Below are 20,526 nucleotides of genomic sequence, written 5' to 3'. Positions count from 1 at the left end.
ACAATAGCCAAATTATGGAAAGAGCCTAAATGTCCATCAACTGATGAATGGATCAAGAAATTGTGGTTTATATTCACAATGGAGTACTACGTGGCAATGAGAAAGAATGAAATATGGCCCTTTGTAGCAACGTGGATGGAACTGGAGAGTGTGATGCTAAGTGAAATAAGCCATACAGAGAAAGACAGATACCATATGTGTTCACTCTTATGTGGATCCTGAGAAACTCAACAGGAACCCATGGGGGAGGGGAAGGAAAAAAAAAAGAGGTTAGAGTGGGAGAGAGCCAAAGCATAAGAGACTCTTAAAAACTGAGAGCAAACTGAGGGCTGATGGGTGGTGGGAGGCAGGGGAGGGTGGGTGGTGGGTATTGAGGAGGGCACCTGTTGGGATGAGCACTGGGTGTTGTATGGAAACCAATTTGACAATAAATTTCATATATTTAAAAAAAAAAAGAAAAGGAAAAAAAAAAAAGAAAAACTAAGGGGTCTTTATTTCAGAAGTTTCTGGAATGAATTCAAATATGCCCTTGGAAAAAGTGTGTCTTACCCCTTTTTCCTGGGTCCATCATGACTGGCCTTTTGCCTGGCAGAAGGTGAAGTGTCTGCCTTTTCTGCATCCTGGTGGGGTTGCTCTTGACTTTGTATTTCTTCAGTTCCTCATTAAAAACAATCAGAAGATAAATTTACATACAAAATGGCCAGAAACGAGAGCAATTTTCTATTCTTCATTCACTTTCCTACGTTAGCAGAGGACAAAGAAGTCCACAATAATTGGCAATGACATTCCCATCCTGTTTCCTAGTCACACAGTTATTTCTAATCTGCTGAGTGTTCCAGAGTTAAATGAAGACTAAGTTGAGGACTCATCTGTGGGAGGTTTGCTGAGATAAGCTTTCTAGGGATGTCCACAATGGAGGAATGATACATCATCCCTCTACAGATATTTTTAGGGCAGAGGAGCCTGGGTTCATGAGAACTCCAAATCCCTAGAGACGGGACTGTACAAACAATACCCTGATTTCTGAGCACCTAAATGAGATTTCCTGCGTATACCTCATGACTTGAGAGAGAGTCTACACTCTGAAAGGTGCTGAGATATGAGTGGGGAAAACAGCCAGAGCTAGCGGCTTAATTCTAACTCTACTCCATTCTGTCCTCCGGTGGCATCAGACCTGATCTTACCCATCTGGGGAAGCCCTTCCTTGCTAGTGCCACATCCAGAAGTGACGCTGGAATCAGTTCCAAGCCTCCCAGCTTTACCTGCCAGACTTAAAAATGAGGGGATTTGTCTCTGTATATGAAACATGAGACACTCTAGGGCCAAGCCAGAAGATGCCTGCTCCACCTTTACTAGGCCACACATGAGAAATATGCTCCTACACACAAGTTTCACTCAATATTTAACCAGTTAAATTGTAGTTTGAATGCACAGAATAGCATTCTCAAGGTGGAATGTCATTTACATTTGGTGACAGTATAATGCTTCATTGAGTGAAAGGGTCCTGAGCATTTCAGGCCATTTAGCATCTCTGGCTAAATGCTATTAACCACCCACTACATGCTATTAATCCCACCTCTGTCACTGCCACAACCAGTAATGCCCCCATTGTATTTCTAAATGCTCCCCTGGCTTGAGGGAGGAGGGCCTGGTACACGATATCACCCCTTGGTTGAGAACCATTGGATTCATAAAAGGAACATTTAAAAGCAATTTTATGGAAATACATCACGTTGAAAAATCAAGGAGTGCTTTCATAATGTGAATCATTTAATTCATCTGTTTTATGTTACTGTCTTAAATGTTTAGTAAAATATTGGAAGTGCATTCAGGAAAAGAACTATGTGTGATGAAAATAAATACTTCCTTTGAATATCTCAGCATGTCAGCTATATGGAAAATCACTGTGGATTTTATGTTCTGTTGATGTCCTCTTCCCTTGTATGAATTACAGATTGAGATTTCATGCTGAGTTTTGAAATGACCTAAGGGATTCAGGAAATTCAACTATGTTTATTTGCAACATATACAGGGGAATTATTTAGCTCATAAAAGTAAAAATTAAGGCAGTTTTGAAACCAAATAATTGCTTTAGTTACCTGGGCTTCTTCTTAAGATGGACTGTCGGACTATATCAGTGCCCAGAAGATTGACTTGCTTGAAACGCTTTGCCTTTTCTTCAAAAAACCATTCACCGGTTACAATCCTTAGCTGCCTACTCAAGAGAAAAGGAGAGAGCATTGAAATTCAGTTATCTGGCCAAATAATTAACTCTCAAAAATCCCTAATTGAGTAAAAAATAGCCAGTCCTTTATAGAATCTATCTCAATTTCTAGGGTATTTTATGGTGATTATAATGGCAACTATTAGTTGAACGTATACTACATACCAGGTACTTTCTAATTGATCTTCATACTTCATATATTTTTATTCACATAACTCTGTGTAAATATTATCATCCTCATTTTGTAGATGAGCAAATTGACACTTAGAGCAATAAAATGACATGTCTCATATCACATAGCTAATAAGTAAAAGACTCAGGATCCCATTCCAAGCAGTCTGGTCTAGGGCTCAAGTTCTTAACCACCGCATTAGAGGGCAAATAATCTTCATTGGAAACAACGGGGAATGAGTGAAGGTTTTGCATTACAAAAGGGCCACAATTAGACTGTGTTTTAGAATGATACCTTGATATACTCTGATGATTGGCTTAGAGTAAAGAGCAAAGGGAACAAGACAGGTTGGCCATGGCAATAGTCCGGGAAAGAGATGACAAGACTCATGCTGGGGCAATGGCAAGACTAACAGAAATGAAGAAATAAAATAAAAATGTAGGAGGTAGAAGGGTCTACCTGAATTTTACAACCAACTGCTGAAGGTGGAAAAGAAGAATCTTTGAACAATCAAACCCATTTTTTTAAAGCCCCACCTACAATGATAACACAAACCCTTCACTCCAGTTACAAAGGGTATTCACCATTCTCTGAATATGGATTATAGATGTGTTGGTAAAGTAGTGTTCCACTACTACTGTCTGAACACTTCTACACAGGACTGTACTGGAAAAAAGGTTGAAAGGTAGGAGTGGGTCATATAATGAAAATCTTGGAACGTCATGGTAAGGAGTTGGAATGAACTCTTAGTTTTTCTAAAGTTCAGGTTGCCTCATATAATCTCTGGAGCATTATCTGCACAAAGGAGAAACCAGAGGCAGGCCGATGAGGAAGTTATTGCGATAGATAGAATAGGAAATGACGAAGATGCATATCAGTGATGATAAGAAAGATATAAGGTGAAAAGGGTGAAAAGAAAGGTATAGATTCTTGGGCCAATGAGAATGACAATCAGCAAGACTGGTGACAAGTCAGACATGATGGCTGGAGAAAAGCAGCTGAGAGTCATCTTGAGATTTCTAGCCCCAAGAAGCATATAGATGTGATTCAGTAATATATTGGACTTAGAAATTAATAATTGGATCCTAAATTATCTAAAAATGATCCCCAAAATATGTCAATATGTTCCCCATAGCAACTACATTGAAATGCTACTTCTAAATAGAAAAGACAAAATTAAGTTATATACGAAACACAGTTCCGCTACTGGGGAAAAGAAGTGAAAACGTTATCGTTGGAGCAAATTATTCATTGAAAGGAAAGACTATATATAGCATGTAAATCTCAGATTTATTCCCAAGTGGCTAGATCACCTGTTGCAAAGCAAGGGCTACTGGATTAGTTAGAAACTACATATGATATATTAATGGAATATATCAAATCTAAGAAGATCTAATTTACCAAAACCAAATGCTTGAATGGGTTAAATTATTTCTGGATACATCTCAAGAACTCCACAGCCTTATGTATCATTACTTATGTTGGAAATATAGGTGCTAAGTGTGCTATTCTTATTTCTAAAGATGTCTCTTCAAGGTTCCTGTCGCTTAGTTTTTCAATCAAACACTAACCTAGGTACTGCTATGACTGAACTTTGCTAATGGAACTGAAGTTACTAAGCAGCTGACTTTAAAATAGGGAGATTGTTCTAGGTTATCTAGGCAGACCCAAAGTAATCACAGAGCCCTTAAAAACAGGAAGAGGAGGCAGAAGTCAGATCTGCAATGCTACAGAATGGGAAGTCAAATTCCACATGTGAGAAAGATTTTTAAGAAGGCTCTGAGATATAAATGTCTACATGCAAGGACCAGATTCTGCTTACCAAATTGAGCTTGGAAGTGAAATCTTTCCAAAGCCTTCCAATAGGAGCTTAGCCAGCAACGCCTTGATTTCAGCCTTGCAAACCTTGAGTACAGAAAGAGACCAAGCCAAGCCAGATTTCTGAGCCACAGAACTGGGAGATAATATATTTGCGCTGTTTTAAGCTGCTAAATTTGTTATGATGGCAAAAGAAAAGTGAAACAATAACTAAACATTGAAATATATTTGTTCGCATATTCAGCTCAGGAATTCGGGGTACCTGGGTGGCTTCAGTTGGTTAAGCATCCAACTCTTGATTTTGACTCAGGTCATGATCCCAGGGCTCACGGGTTCGAGCCCTGCATCAGGCTCTGCGCTGACAGTGTGGAGCCTGCTTGGGATTCTTTCCCTCTCTCTGTGCCTCACTTGCACTCGTGCTCTCTCTGTCCCTCAAAATAAATAAATAAACATTAAAAAAAATTCAACTCTGGAAATGACCTGCACAGGTTGTGAGAAAATAACTACAGAAACTTCAGAAGACCAATACGGGCAGAGGTTGGCAAATATGGTGTGTGGGCAAAATTCACCCCACTACCTGTTTTGTATGGACTACGAGCTAGGAATGTTTTTTTTACACTTGTTAATGGTTCAAAAAAAATCAAAAGAAAAATATTTCATGACACACAAAATTAAATGAATTATATTCAAAATTCAGTGTCCATAAGTAAAGTGTTATTGGAATACAGCCATGCTCATTTGTTTCTATACTGTCTCTGGCTGCTTTTCTACTGTAAGTGCATAGTTGAGTAGTTTTAGCAGAGACCACATGGCCTTTGAAGTCTACACTATTTACTCTCTGGAATTGTATTTTTTAAAAATTTGACAACCTCTTCAATAGGACAGGGTTTACGCAAAAAGAAAGAACAAGGGAAATAATAGGTCAGCAACTGAAAACCACCCAGTAGCGGCATACCAAAATCTCACTTCTGTGTGTGTGTGTGTGTGTGTGTGTGTGTGTGTGTGTGTGTTTAATGTTCCTGGGATATGGGTTGAGACGGGTGGCGTGCGAACAGCAGTTTCACATATGACAGGTAAAACGGGACACAACCAGTCTACAGGCTCCAGGAAATGGTCCTCCACATCATCTTTACCATATATGCCTAGAGCTGCCAACACCTAATACAAATAAGAACTTCCCAGAATTGTTAGTCATTACTTCTTGCTCTCCTTGTAGAAACAATAACTATAATCCCTGTATTTGCTCAACTTAGATAGGCACTTGAGTCATTTGTCATTTCAGAGCTCTGCAACATCAGAGCAATCTCTCGGGCTTATGCTTTTGCCACCTTCTCAGGTCCTGGAGGTACACGGGAGTCTTGCTGGAAGAAAGGGAAACTAATACTGAGTAAGCATATACCATGTACCAAGTAATGTGCTAGGCACTTTATATATACCTCTATGCTTTATATATCCTCACTGTAAACCATGAAGTAGCTATTATTATTCTCTAATTCTAACGTTTATTAAGAGAGAGAGAGACACACAGTGCGAGCGGAGAAGGGACAGAGAGATAGAGACAGAGACACAGAATCAGAAGCAGGCTCCAGGCTCTGAGCTGTCGGCACAGAGTCCAACGTGGGGCTCGAACTCACTAGCCATGAGATCATGACCTGAACCGAAGTCGGACGCCCAACCGACTGAGCCACCCAGGCGCCTCTATTATTCTCTATTTCAGATGACAAAACTAAAGCTCCCAAAGTTTAAATAACATGCCAGAGTTATAAAGGTATTATGGCAGAAACAGGATTTTATACTAAAAGGTCATACCCTTTGCATTTGGCTAAACTGTCAAAAAAAGAACTCATAGTTGTCATCTATAACAAGCCTTTAAGCAAAGATGCAAACTTATAGAAGCCAAGGAACAATACACAGCATTTCATACGATGGGCTATGATTGTACACGTGTGCGCATGTACACATCCACAAGCGCACACTGGCGTTAGAGTGACATGAATAAAGGAGGGGTGAAAGAGGAAAGAAAGTAAACATGACAACCACTGTGAAATTTATATCCCTATCAGTCACATCAGTCTACTACTTGAAAAATACAAGGCTTGGAATATATTCGGTGTTTCCTCGAAGTCATGCTCTAAAAACTGAGTTTGACTGAAACTAAGCAGATTACGCTCATTTGTCATTAATGATTACTTATTCAGAGTTTTCTAGGTCCTAATTTTCTTTAACATCAACCTCCTGGGACTCCAAACTTTCACTTGGAAGCTTATTTAAATGTAAAGTAAAGTTAAGTTCTCCTTAGATTTATAGAGGGAAAATAGGTAATCTTACCCTAAAAAAAAAAAAAAAAAAAAAAGAATATGACTGACCAAAATATTCATTTTCCTTGTTATCTTCTATTAACTAATGGAGACATCTGAGATAAGATATGTTTATTAGCTATGCTGAGATAAGATAGGAGTTTCCTTCTTATTATTCATAAGAAAACTAATTAGATTTACAAATTTATTCATTACACATCAAATATTTATTGCATTTTTACTTAGCCTTCTGCTAAGGCTAGGAGTAAAGATGCAAATAGGACAAATAAGAACCCTGGCCTTACAGAGATGATGGTCTATATTTATTCCTTTCCAAACACAAAAATTAAAAAAGAAATCCCTAGACACATTATGGTAAAACTGCAGAATACTCCAGAAAAAAAGAACATCTTACAAATAGGTAGAGAGGGAAAATTCCCCCAAATTACATACAAAGCGATGGCAATTAGAATGACAGTTGGCTTTCAACAGTAATAATAAAACCCAGAATCCAGTCAATGATATCTTCAAAGTTCTGAGAGAAAATAACCTTAAAATTGTATATACAAAAAACCACTGTTCAGAAATGAGGTGAAATAAAAAAAATTTCAGCAAAATAAAAACTGAAATAATTTACCATCAATAGAGTTTCACTCAAGGAATTTCCAAAGATTGTACTTCAGAAGAGGTGAAATAGATCTGAGGTATAGAAAGAAACAGCACATGGATAAATCTAAGAAACACGGATGTATAAACAATTATAATATCTAAAGTGAATTTTAAAAATATATATCTAAACAAAAAAGCAAGCCAACAAAAAGATATGTCTAAAACAGAACAAAAAGTATGTATAATCCAGGGAGAAGATATGTGAAGTTTAAGAATATCAAGTTCCTTTTATTAATTAGAAGAAAACTAAAACTATTGATTAGTAAAATAAAATGAATTTTGTGATTTTTAGTATAATCACTGGAAATAAAAAATCATATATAATATCTGCACTAGTAGAAAAAATAAAATCGAATGAGAAAAATATACTTTAATCAACCTGCAGAAAGTAAAAATAAAAGCAAATAAAATCTATAGGTAATAATACATGAAGGCAAATATTACAGTGATCACTATAATAGAAACAAATGTACATATCATGGTAATTATGACTAAGTAGCTTAAACCATAGTTTAAGAAAAATATTGCCAGATTAAACTTTACAAATTATATACAGTGAATATGTATAGCATGTATATGTATTACAACACAAGTATTATGTATATAGCATACATGTATAGCAAATATTTAAATACATATAATTTAAAATAGCATATATGCTATATAGATGAGTCTCACCATAAGCATATGGATACAGAAAGGCTGAAAGTCAAATGGTAGAATAATATATACGATGTAAATACTAATCAACAAAAAACTCGATGTAGTTATATTAATAGCAGACAAAACAAACTTTAAAACTAAAGCATTTCTAGAAGTGAAGAGGGTCACAAAGGAAAACTTCAAATTGGTAAAGACTGACAGTCTAATGGAAAAATGAGCAATGGACATAAATAGTCCTATCACAGAAAAGGAACCAAAAAAGGCCAATAAACCTATGAAAAGATTCTCGACCTCATTAGTAATCAGAAAAATTCAAATTAAAATCATAGTAAAATACCTAGTTATATCTCCAGGTTTGGCAAAAATTAAAAGTTTTCATTATTCCAAGCGTTGGTATGATTGTGAAGTAAAAAAAAAATTATATAGTGCAGGTAGTTTAAACTGCTAGAACCACCATGAGAAACAATTTAACATTATCTCATAAAGTTGAAAATGCTCATACCATTTGCCCTGCAAGTTCATTCCTAGGTGCACCACCTAGAGAAGCCTTCTCAAACATTTTTGGCATAGGTCACAGTAAAGAATATATATATATTTTTGAGAGAGAGAGAGAGAGAGAGAGAGAGAGAGAGAGAGAGAGAGAGAGAGAACGCACAAGAATCTTAAGCAGGCTCCATGCTCAGAGTGGAGCCCTATACAGGGCTGGATCCCATGATGCTGGAATCATGACCTGAGCTGAAATCAAGAGTCTGACACTGAACTGACTGAGCCACCTCAGTGCCCCAAAAATGTTTTATATCACAATCCAGAAAATATACACATACACTTTACACACATATATATGTACACACATTTATTATTATATTTTCACACACACATATAACTACAAGCATACTGACATTTTCTATTCTATTTTGTTTTTAGTGCTGGTCAATCACAGCCCCCTAAAGGGTCATGAGCCAGTTTTAAAACCCCACCTTAGGGAAACTCTTCTACATGTCTGTCAGGCCATATGCACAAGACTGTCATAGCAAGAAGAACAAAACCCAAACCCAGCAACAGGAAGGAAATAATAAAGAGAAGAGCAGAAATAAATGATATAGAAACTAAAAAAAAAAAAAAAAAATTGAACACATCAAAGAAACCAAGAGCTAGTTCTTTGAAAAGATCAACCAAAGTGATAAACCTCTAGCAAGATTCACTACAAAAGAGAGGATCCAAATAAACAAAATTACTAATGAAAGAGGAGACATAACATCACAGAAATGCAAACAACTATAACAGAATATGATGAAAACTTATATGCCAACAAATCGAATAACCTCAAAGAAATGGATTAAGTCAGGGAAACATATAACCTACCAAAACTAAAGCAGGAAGAAATAGAATTTATTTTTTATTTATCACCATCAATAGAATAGAATCAATAATCAAAATAACTCCCAAAAAACAAAAGTCCAGGACCAGACAGCTTCACAGCCGAATTCCACCAAACGTTTAAAGAAGAGTTAATACCAATTCTTCTCAAACTATACCAAAAAAAAAAAAAAGGAAGGAAAACTTCCAAAATCATCCTATGAGGCCAGTATCACTCTGACATCAAAACCAGATAAAGACACCACACACACACAAAAGAGAACTACAGACCAATCTCTCCATTAACTATGTTTCTGCAAAAATCTTCAACAAAGTATTAGTAAACTGAATCCAACAATACATTAAAAAAAATCATACACCATGATCAAGTGAGATTTATTCCCAGGATTCAAGGGTGATTCAATATTCACAAAACAATCTATGTGGTATGTCACATCAATATGACAAATCATAAAAACAGTAAGATCATTTCAGTAGACTCAGGAAAAGCATTTGACAAAGTACACTATCCATTCATGATTAAAAAAAAATCCTCTGCAAAGTAGGTCTAAAGGAAACATATCTCAACATAATAAAGGCCATATATGCAAAACCCCCAGCCAACATCATACTCAATGGGGGAAAACTGAGAGGTTTCCCCCTAAGGTCAGGAATGAGACAAGGATGTTCACTATCACCACTTTTATTCAACACAGTACTGCAAGTCCTAGCCACAACAATGAGACAACATAAAGAAATAAAAGGCATCCAAATTGGTAAGGAAGAAGTAAAACTTTCCCTATTTGCAGGCAACATGATACTATATACAGAAAACCCTAAAGACTCCACCCAAAAAAATTACTAGAATTGATAAATGAATTCAGTATACAAGTTGCAGGATACAAAATCAATGTACAAAAATCTGTTGTATTTTTATACACTAATAATGAAGCTGCAGAAAGTGAAATTAACAAAACAATTCCATCTACAATTGTACCCAAAAGAGCAGAATACCTAGGAATAAACAACCAAAAAGGTGAAAAACCTGTACTCTGAAAACTATAAAACACTCATGAAAGAAATTCAAGATGAAACAAAGAAATGGAAAGATATTCCATGCTCATGGATTGGAAGAACAAATATTGTTAAAATAATTCATAAGCAATCTACAGACCAATAGCATTTTTCACAGAACTAGAACAAATAATCCTAAAATTTGTATGGAACCACCAAAGACCTTGAATAGCCAAAGCAGCCTTGAAACATAAAAACAAAATGTGAGGTATCACAATTTCCAATTTCAAATTATATTACACAGTGGTAGTAATTAAAACAGTATAGTACTGCCAAAAAAACAGACACAGAGATCAATGAAATAGAACAGAAAACCCAGAAGTAAACCCAGAATTATATAGTCAATTAATCTTCGACAAAGGAGGAATGAAAATACAATGGGAAAAGAGTCTCCTCAACAAATGGTGCTGAGAAAACCAGAGAGCCATTTGCAAAAGAATGAAACTGGACCATTTTCTTCACTATACACAAAAATAAACTCAAAACGGATAAAAGACCCAAATGTGAAAAAAAAAAAAGAAGAAAGCTACCATAAACTTCACTGAACCTGTCTTTTAGTGAAAAACATTGAAAATTGAAAAAACTATTTTTAACAAATTTCAATTTTTTTATTAAAAAAAAAAAAGACCTAAATTGTGAGACCTGAAACCAGAAAAATCCATGAAGAGAGCACAGGCAGTAATGTTTATGACATCAGCTAGAGCAACATTTTTCTAGATATGCCTCCTGAGGCAAGGGAAATAAAAGCAAAAATAAACCACAGTGAAAGAGACAATTAACAAAACTAAAAGGCAATCTAATGAATGGGAGAAGATATCTGCAAATGACATATATGATAAAGGGTTAGTATTCAAAGTATATAAAGAACTTATACAACACCCGAAAAACAAATAATCCAACTAAAAAATGGGCAGAAGACATGAACAGACATTTCTTCAGAGAAGATATACAGATGGCCAACAAAGAGATGAAAAGATGCTCAGTATCACTCATCATCAGGGAAATGCAGATCGAAACTACAATGAGATATCACCTCACACCTGTCAGAATGGCTAAACTCAAAACACAAGAAACAACAAGTGTTGGTGAGGACATGGTGGAAAAGAAGTCCTTTTGCCCTGTTGGTGAGAAAGCAAGTTGGTGCAGCCACTGTAAAAAACAGTGTAGAGGCTTCTCAAAAAACTAAAAACAGAATTACCCTATGATCCAGGAATCACACTACCGGGTATTTACCCCAAAAATACCAAATAGCTAATTCAAAGGCATACATGCACCCCTATGTTTACTGCAGCATTATTTACAATAGCCAAACTATGGAAGCAACCCAAGTGTCCACTGACAGATGCATGGATAAAGATGTGATATATATTCATACGATGGGATATTTAGCCACAAAAAGAATGAAATCTTTCATTTGTAACAACATAAATAGAGCTAGAAAGTATGATGTTAAATGAAATAAATCAGAGAAAGACAAATGCCATATGATCTCACTCATATGTGGAATTTAGGAAACAACAAATGAGAAAAGGGAAAAAAAGAGAAACCAAGAAAAAAATTGTTAACTACGAAGAACTGATGGTTACTAGAAGGGAGGTGGGTGGGGTGAAGGGGAATATAGGGGATGGGGATTAAAGAGTACATTTATCATGATGAAAATAAAATGAAATAAAATGGAAAAAAGAATGTCACAGGAGCATTTTATCTACCATTATAAATTGAAACAGTATAAATGTCCATCAACAAGAAAATAGATACACTATAGGATGACATAATAGTGAAGATGAATGTAATCGTACTCACATAAATGTGGATAGATTTCACACACAAAAAATGTTGAGCTAAAAATGTCACAAAGAATACATACAGTATGATTTCCATTTCTGTAGCACTCAAAAATGACAAATTATATTACTTAGGGACATACCCAAGTGCAACAAAACCATAAAGTAAAGCAAGGGAATGAAAAACACAAAACAAGAATATTCTCATTCTTCTTTAAAGAGTTCTTTTTTTAATGTTTATTTTTGAGAGAGGGACCACACGTGTGAGCCGGGGAGGGGCAGGGAGAGAGGGGGACTGAGGATCTGAAGCAGGCTCTGTGCTGTTAGCAGAGAGCCCAATGCAGGGCTTGAAGTCACGAACCGTGAGGCCATGACCCGAGCTGAAGTCGGATGCTTAACCGACTGAGCCATCCAAGGGCCCCAAGAACGTTCTCATTCTTAAACTGGGTGACGAATACATGGATACTCCTTTTATTATTGTTTAAATTATACATATACATTATAGAGTATCTTGATGTGTACGATATTTTCACATTAAAAAAAAATCTTTCTAGTCTATGTAGGTGTTAAGATACTATTCTACAGTCAACAAAGCTAGATTACAGATTTTGCTAAAGTAGGGGTGGTTATGAAATTACTATGTGGCAACTGTTAATGGCCATCAAACCAAAGATCACCAGGAACCCACATATGGGTGAACAAGTTGAGATATTTTTCATTGCAATGAAGGAAAATACACGCCATGGAGAACCATGGGGCATCTCAGTAACAGGGCATTTGGAAGACTTTCATATAGGATTTGGGCTGACATTAGGTAATTTTGGAGACAGTTCTAGGGAGCAGAGATTTGGTCAAGATTAGGTGAAGTCAATAAGCGGGGACAATGCTATGACAGGTATATTAATAAGTTTTATGTAGAAGGAGGGCAAACAAGAACAAGGCTAAAGGTGCAATTGTTAAGGAAATAGCAGGTCACATGAGTCAAGAAAAGGGGATGTTTCATACTTTCTGGCTTCAACAGGCACCTTGTTTTTTCTATGCTTAGACAGGGCTATGAATTGTTCTTATTTTGTCTCACTTCATCATGATTGCAGAGTAATCTTGTGGGATGCTGATGCTGAGATTATGTCCAACAGATGAATACCATGGTCTACCTGTGAGTGTCAGTTCATCTTCTAACAGCATCAAAGCCTGCTTGTAAACATCAGACCAGTTTCCGCACGTCAGGGGCTGTAGTTCTCTTTCTCATAACAAAGGACTATACAGTCCCTCCTTGCACTCTCTCTATGTTCCAACCATTGGTACTATCTGCTTTCAAGTTTACTGGCAGAGACTCCTATTTTATCCATTTCAGTTATATTTTATCTATTTCAGTAATCATTACCAATTCATCAAAAACAAAAACATCAATTTTCTCCTTCTTTAAAAGACAAAGACTCTCACAAGGATACACAACAACATGAAATGTAACGACATGGCATGAATATAAGATCAAGTTATCAACGCCATAGAAGTAACTTACTTTTCAGTTCCCTATCTCATTTTTCTGAGTTCAAATGCGGTGCTGATTAAGAAAAATGATCATTAGGACTGTCTCTGTGTTGGATGGCAACTGCATCAGCTAACATAATCATGTGGAATTTTGTAGGTCTCATTAAGATAGCAAAATGAACTAACTGGCTGCATCAGGGTCCCTTTCATTATGTTTCTGCAGTTAAATTTAAAACTAGACCTATAGCAACCAACCTGTTAAAACGAGAAGGGGTTGTAGAAAATGTCAAGGGCTGCTCAGCCCATTGTAACAGGTAGCCTCCCTCCGTCAGTCCTTGCTATAAATCGTTCCAGTGGTCCAGCAATAAAATCTCTTTACTTTTATCCAATCCAAGGTAAATGACAATAAAGGTTGTGCTTCCAACTGATTAAAGAATGAGTCACTTTCTGACTCATCTCCTCTCTTAGAGGTCAGGGTGAGAATTTCAATTTTATGGTCTATTAAACATGGAGACAGCCCAGTGGCACTGCAGCATTCTCTCACAACAAACAAAGGGTGTTCACCGCCCATAAAATATCATTCCTTTTTGAAAACCACTCCATAAACAGCAAACAAGATACTCCTAATGCTGACAGATAGTTTAAGTCTCTGAGATCACAGAGGCTAGTAGCAGGAATAGTGGAGAAGTAATGGTCTCTGTTTTCAGCTTTAAAAACAAGGAGGGATTTTAATAAGTCAAATTAGATACGCACCATGTAAATTTCCAACTGTCACAGAAGGACATGATTATAAGCTGTAGTCACAGAAGCATAAGAATTAATTGAAAGTTCTGTTTCTTCCTCCGGACATTTGAATGCATAAAAACAGAATTTATACTACTGAGGAGACAATACTGTAATAAACTCATCTTCCTCCTTAGAGGGTTAAACCATTGAGGGTAACCCATGTTTTTTCACCTTTGTATTCTTATCTCCTCGTGTACCAACAGGTTATCAATAAATATTGTAGAAGGGATGGATGAATACACTGATGGGATCAATCAGCTAGGTGGATGGTTGGGTTTATTAAGTTATTGCTTCATCAATAAAAGAAGTACAAATGATTCAGAAGTTCTGTATTGATGCATTAACATCTACAAAGGAAGACAAAGAACTTTCCATTTGTTATTATTTATTCTTAACATCCTTCTGACAACAGCTTGTATTACATCTTTGACAGCTGAAAATTTACTCTGTTCAAAGGTCAAATGTATCTGACATGGCTCATATTTTTTAATGTATTTTTTTAAACTTACGCTTCTGACAGAAGAAAACTACCTGTGTTTCATAACTTGTTTAAGCCTGAAATGCTTTAACTGGAAAACTACCCTCTACTCATTCACTCACTCTCTTATTCTTCTAATCCATGAGCATGGAATGTTTTTCCATTTCTTGGTATCTTCTTCAATTTCCTTCATAAGCTTTCTATAGTTTTCAGCATACACATCTTTTACATCTTTGGTTAGGTTTATTCCTAGGTCTTTTATGATTCTTGGTGCAATTGTGAATGGGATCAGTTTCTTTATTTCTCTTTCTGTTGCTTCATTATTGGTGTATAAAAATGCAACTGATTTCTGTACATTAATTTTGTATCCTGTGACTTTGCTGAATTTATGTATCAGTTCTAGCAGAATTGGGGAGCACTGAAACATATAAAACAATTAATCATAAACATCAGCAACCTTATTGATAAGAATGTCGTAATTGCAGGGGATTTTAACACTCCACTTACAGCAATGGATATATAATCTAGACATAGAATCAGTAAAGAAACAAGGGCCCTGAATGATACATTGGATCAGATGAACTTGACAGATGTATTTAGAATTCCACATCCCAAGGCAACGGAATATACTTTCTTCTCAAGTGTGCATGGAACATTCTCCAAGATAGATCACATACTGGGTCACAAAACAGCCCTTTATAAGTATAAAAGAATTGAGATCATACCATGCACACTTTCAGATCACAATGCTATGAAACTTGAAATCAACCACAGGAAAAAGACTGGAAAACCTCCAAAACCATGGAGATTAAAGAGCATCCTACTAAAGAATGAATGGGTCAACCAAGAATGAATGGGTCATCCTACTAAAGAATGAATGGGCAATTAGAGAAGAAATTAAAAATTATATGGAAACAAATGAAAATGAAAATACAATCCAAATGCTTTGGGATGCAGTGAAGGCAGTCTTGGGAGGAAAATACATTGCAATCCAGGCCGATCTCAAGAAACAAGAAAAATCCCCAATACAATATCTAACAGCACACCTAAAGGAACTAGAAGCAGAACAGCAAAGACACCCCAAACCCAGCAGAAGAAGAGAAATAATAAATCAGAGCATAAATAAGCAACATAGAATCTAAAAAAAAAAAAAAAAACAGTAAAGCAGATCAATGAAACCAAGAGTTGGTTTTTTGAAAAATAAACAAAACTGATAAACCTCTAGCCAGGCTTCTCAAAAAGAAAAGAGAGAGGACCCAAATATATAAAATTACAAATGAGAATGGAATTATTACAGCCAATCCCTCAGAAATACAAGCAATTATCAGGGAATACTATGAAAAATTATATGCCAACAAACTGGAAAACCCGGAAGAAATGGACAAATTCCTAAGCACCCACACACTTCCAAAACTGAAGCAGGAAGAAATAGAAAACTTGAACAGACCCATAACCAGCAAAGAAATGGGATCAGTTATCAAAATCTCCCAACAAATAAGAGTCTAGGACCAGATGGCTTCCCTGGGGAATTCTACCAGACATTTAAAGCAGAGATAATACCTATCCTTCTTAAGCTGTTCTGAAAAAGTAGAAAGGGAAGGAAAACTTCCAGACTCATTCTATGAAGCCAGGATTACTTTGATTCCCAAACCAGACAGAGACCCAGTAAAAAAAGAGAACTACAGGCCAATATCCCTGATGAATATGGAAGCAAAAATTCTCAACCAGATACTAGCAAATCGAATTCAACAGCATATAAAAAGACTTATTCACCATGATCAAGTGGGATTCATTCCTGGGCTGCAGGGCTGGTTCAATATTCACAAATCCATCAATATGATACATCACATGAATAAAAGAAAAGATAAAAACCATACGATCCTGTCAATAGATGCAGAAAAAGCATTTGACAAAATATAGCATCCTTTCTTAATAAAAGCCCTCAAGAAAGTCAGCATAGAAGGAACATACTTAAGCATCATAAAAGCCATTTATGAAAAGCCCACAGCCAATATCATCCTCAATGGCGAAAAACTGAGAGCTTTCCCCCTGAGATCAGGAACACGACAAGGATGTCCACTCTCACCGCTGTTGTTTAACACAGTGTTGGAAGCACCAGCAATCAGACGACAAAAGGAAATCAAAGGCATCAAAATTGGCAAAGATGAAGCTGAGATTTCACTTTTTGCAGATGACATGATACTCTACATGGAAAATATGCATTTTCACTAGATACATATTATACAGAGTCTCACTAACTTACAATTTTTAAAATACTTTTTCATCAACCAAAAGTTATCAGGTTTATAGGAAGACAATATATGACCCAAATCAAGAGAAACAAAGAAACCAAATATCAGTCCCATCAGGGACTCAGATAATATAACTGTCATTTGTAGACTTTTAAATAATTATAAATAATTTTTCCAAGAAACTACAAGAAAAAGGTGAAGGTCAACAGAGAGAATTGTAACAAAAGCAAAATGAAAAATCTAAAATTGAAAAACACAACTAAAGGATGAATAAGCGTGCTTAACAGCAAATTAGACACAAAGATAATATTAGTGAATTGAAAGACAGATAAGAAAAAATATACAAAATGAATTCAGAGACACAAAAGGATAAAAAATATGGAAAGGAATAGAAGAGATATATGAAAATTACTGAATATATAAGAATATATAAGCTATATATTTGGAGTATTTGGAGTAGAGGAGAGAGAAGGGGGAAAAAGCAATATGGGAAGAGATATTATCTGAGAAATATTTGAACATGACAAAAGATATTAATAGATGCAAATTTAAGACACTCTAGATTCCCCAACATGGACAAATGTAAATAAAATCAGACATAGGCTAGATGTGTTATAGAAACTCTGTATATACAACAGAAAAGGGGAAAATAGTAAAAGTAGACAATGAAAAATATTATTACAGTTGATTCCTGGACAACACAGCTTGGTGGGGTTTTTTTCAAGTTTTTATGTAAATTATAGTTAACATTTAAATTATAGTGCAATATTGGTTTCAGGCATAGTATTCAGTGATTCATCATTTAAATACAACACTCAGTGCTCATGATAACAAGTGCCCTCCATTTTTTTTAATGTTTTTATTTTATTTTTGAGACAGAGAGAGAGCATGAACGAGGGAGGGTCAGAGAGAGGGAGACACAGAATCTGAAACAGGCTCCAGACTCCGAGCTGTCAGCACAGAGCCCGACGCAGGGCTCGAACTCACAGACTGTGAGATCATGACCTGAGCCGAAGTCGGACGCTTAACCGACTGAGCCACCCAGGCGCCCCATCACAAGGCGCCCCTCCTTAATACCCATCACCCAACTAGCCCATGCCCTACCCACTTCCCTCCATCAACCCTCAGTTTGTTCTCTATCTTTAAGAGTCTCCCATGGTTGGGGCAGCTGGGTGGCTCAGTTGGTTAAGTGTACAACTCTTGATTTCGGCTCAGGACATGATCTCACAGTTCCTGAGATCAAGCCCCACGTTGGGCTCTGTGCCTACAGCTTGGAGCTTGTTTGGGATTCTCTCTCTCCCTCTCTCTCTGCCCCCATCCTCCTTGTGCTCTCTCTTAAAATAAATAAAACACTTAAAAAAAAAGAGTCTCTCATCATTTGTTTCACTCTTTTCCCCCCTCCCATATGTTCATCTGGTTTTTAAAAAAAAATATTTTTTAATGTTTATTTTTATTTTCGAGAGAGAGAGAGAGAGAGAAGGAGCACAAGCAGGGCAGGAGCAGAGAGGGAGACACAGAATCCAAAGCAGGCTCCAGGCTCTGAGCTGTCAGCACAGAGCGTGACACAGGTGGGGCTCGAACTCTTGAACTGCAAGATCGTGACCTGGGCCGAAGTTGGACACTTAACCGACTGAGCCACCCAGGTGCCCCTGTTCATCTGTCTTGATGGACAATGCAAGTTTGAATGGTGTGGCTTCACTTATATGTGGAGTTTTTTCAATATATTGTTAAAATTTTTGGAGATTTGTGACAATTTGAAAAACTCAGAGGAAATGCACAGCCTAGAAATATTAAAGAATTAAGGAAAATCTATGTCATGAATTGCATAAAATATATGTGGACACTAGTCTATGTTACCATTTACTACCATAAAATATGTACAAATATATCATAAAAAGTTAAACCTTATCAACATTTATGTACACAAAGACTTAGAGACTATATATGGCTCTATTTGCAGTTGAGAAAAATGTATACAAAAATAAAGATGCAGTATTAAATCATGATTGCATAAAATTACCTGTAGTATAAGCTCTACTACTGTAGTAATTTTGTAGCCCCCTCCTGTTGCTCTTGCAGTGAGCTCAAGTGTTGCAAGTATCTACTTAAGGTGCCATGTGACACTAATCATCTCTGTATGAACAGTTCATCTCTACAGTAAACCACGTATCACAGTAAAAAGTGATCCCTCATGGTTCTCATAGTTTTCGCGTTTAGTGCAATACCTCAAACTTCAAATGACACCACTGGACCCATACAGAGTGCCACTAGTGATACTGGAAGTGCTCCCAAGAAGTAGAGAAAAGTCATGATATTATAAGAAAAAGATGAATTGCTTGATATGTACCACAGATTGAGGCCTGCGGCTGTGGTTGCCCACCCATTCAAGATATATGAATCCACTGTGAGGACCACTGTAAAAAAGAGAAAAAGAAACTCATGAAGCCATTGCTGCAGTTACACCAGCAGGTGGGAAAACCTTGCACTTTTTGCAAAATACCTCTCTATCTTGTATAAAAAAATGCAGCTTTTATGTAGGTGCAGGACTGTCATAAGAAAGCCATAACCTATAGACTCTAATGTGATTTGGGGAAAAAAATGAAATCATAATATGACAACTTAAAGCAAAAGAAAGGTGTAGACTCTAAAGCTGGAGAATTTCATGCCAGCCAAGGATGGTTTGGTAATTTTAGAAAGAGGTTTGCCTTAAAAAAAATGTCAAGATAAGAGGAGAAGCATCTTTAGCCAACTTAGAGGCAGCAGATGAGTTTCCAGACAGCACTTACAAACTCACTGAGGAGAAAGGATATTTGCTCGAATAGGTTTTTAATGCAGATGAAAGTAACCTATTCTGGGGGAAAAAATACCACAAAGGACATTTGTTAGTAACGAAGAGAAGCGAACACTAGGATCCAAGACAGGAAGGGATAGGCTAACTGTACTTTTATGTGCAAATGCAGTTGGGTTTATCATCAGCACTGCCCTTATCTATAAAGCCGCTAAACCCTTAACCTTGAAGAAAGAAGATAAACATCAGCTGCTAGTGTTTTGGTTGTACAACAAGAAGGTGTTAACAATGAGAACCCTGCTTTTAAATTGGTTTCAAAGATTCTTGTCCCTAAAGTCAGGAAACACCTTGACAGTAAAGTACTACCTTCTAAAGTTCTTTTGATTTGGACAATGCCCCTGACCACCCAGAAGACCATGAGTTCAACACCAATGAAGTAGTCTACTTGTGCCCAAACACAGTATCTCTAATTCAGCCTCTAAAGCAGGTGGTCATAAGGACCTTTAAGGCTCATTATATGTGGTACTCTATGGAATGGATTGTCAACATTATGGAAGAGAACCCTAATAGAGAAAACATGAAAGCATGGGAAGATTACACCACTGGAGATGCCACTGTTGTTCTAGGAAAATCCACAAAAGCCATCAGCCCAAAATAATAAATTTCTGCTGGCG

General features: G+C 36.6%; 1 protein-coding gene across 6 annotated transcripts in view; it reads right to left on the bottom strand.

Annotated features, from left to right (window-relative positions):
• SYTL5 (synaptotagmin like 5) overlaps positions 1-20,526 on the bottom strand; it is a 288,860-nt gene that overhangs the window by 62,004 nt on the left and 206,330 nt on the right. For all 6 annotated transcript variants that reach the window (XR_006710868.1, XM_045471711.1, XM_045471715.1 and 3 more), the window contains exons 4-5: positions 2,100-2,215; positions 550-658 (exon numbers count right to left, since the gene is read on the bottom strand). Coding sequence is in view for 5 of the 6 variants with exons in the window: in XM_045471711.1 (XP_045327667.1) it covers positions 550-658; positions 2,100-2,215 (225 nt within the window). In the remaining variant the exon portion in view is untranslated. The remainder of the gene's footprint in view (positions 1-549; positions 659-2,099; positions 2,216-20,526) is intronic.

Source organism: Leopardus geoffroyi, chromosome X, assembly GCF_018350155.1.
Source record: "Leopardus geoffroyi isolate Oge1 chromosome X, O.geoffroyi_Oge1_pat1.0, whole genome shotgun sequence".
NCBI lineage: Eukaryota > Metazoa > Chordata > Mammalia > Carnivora > Felidae > Leopardus > Leopardus geoffroyi.
The sequence above is the reverse complement of the archived record's forward strand: the minus strand, read 5'-3'. Positions and strand labels throughout refer to the sequence as shown.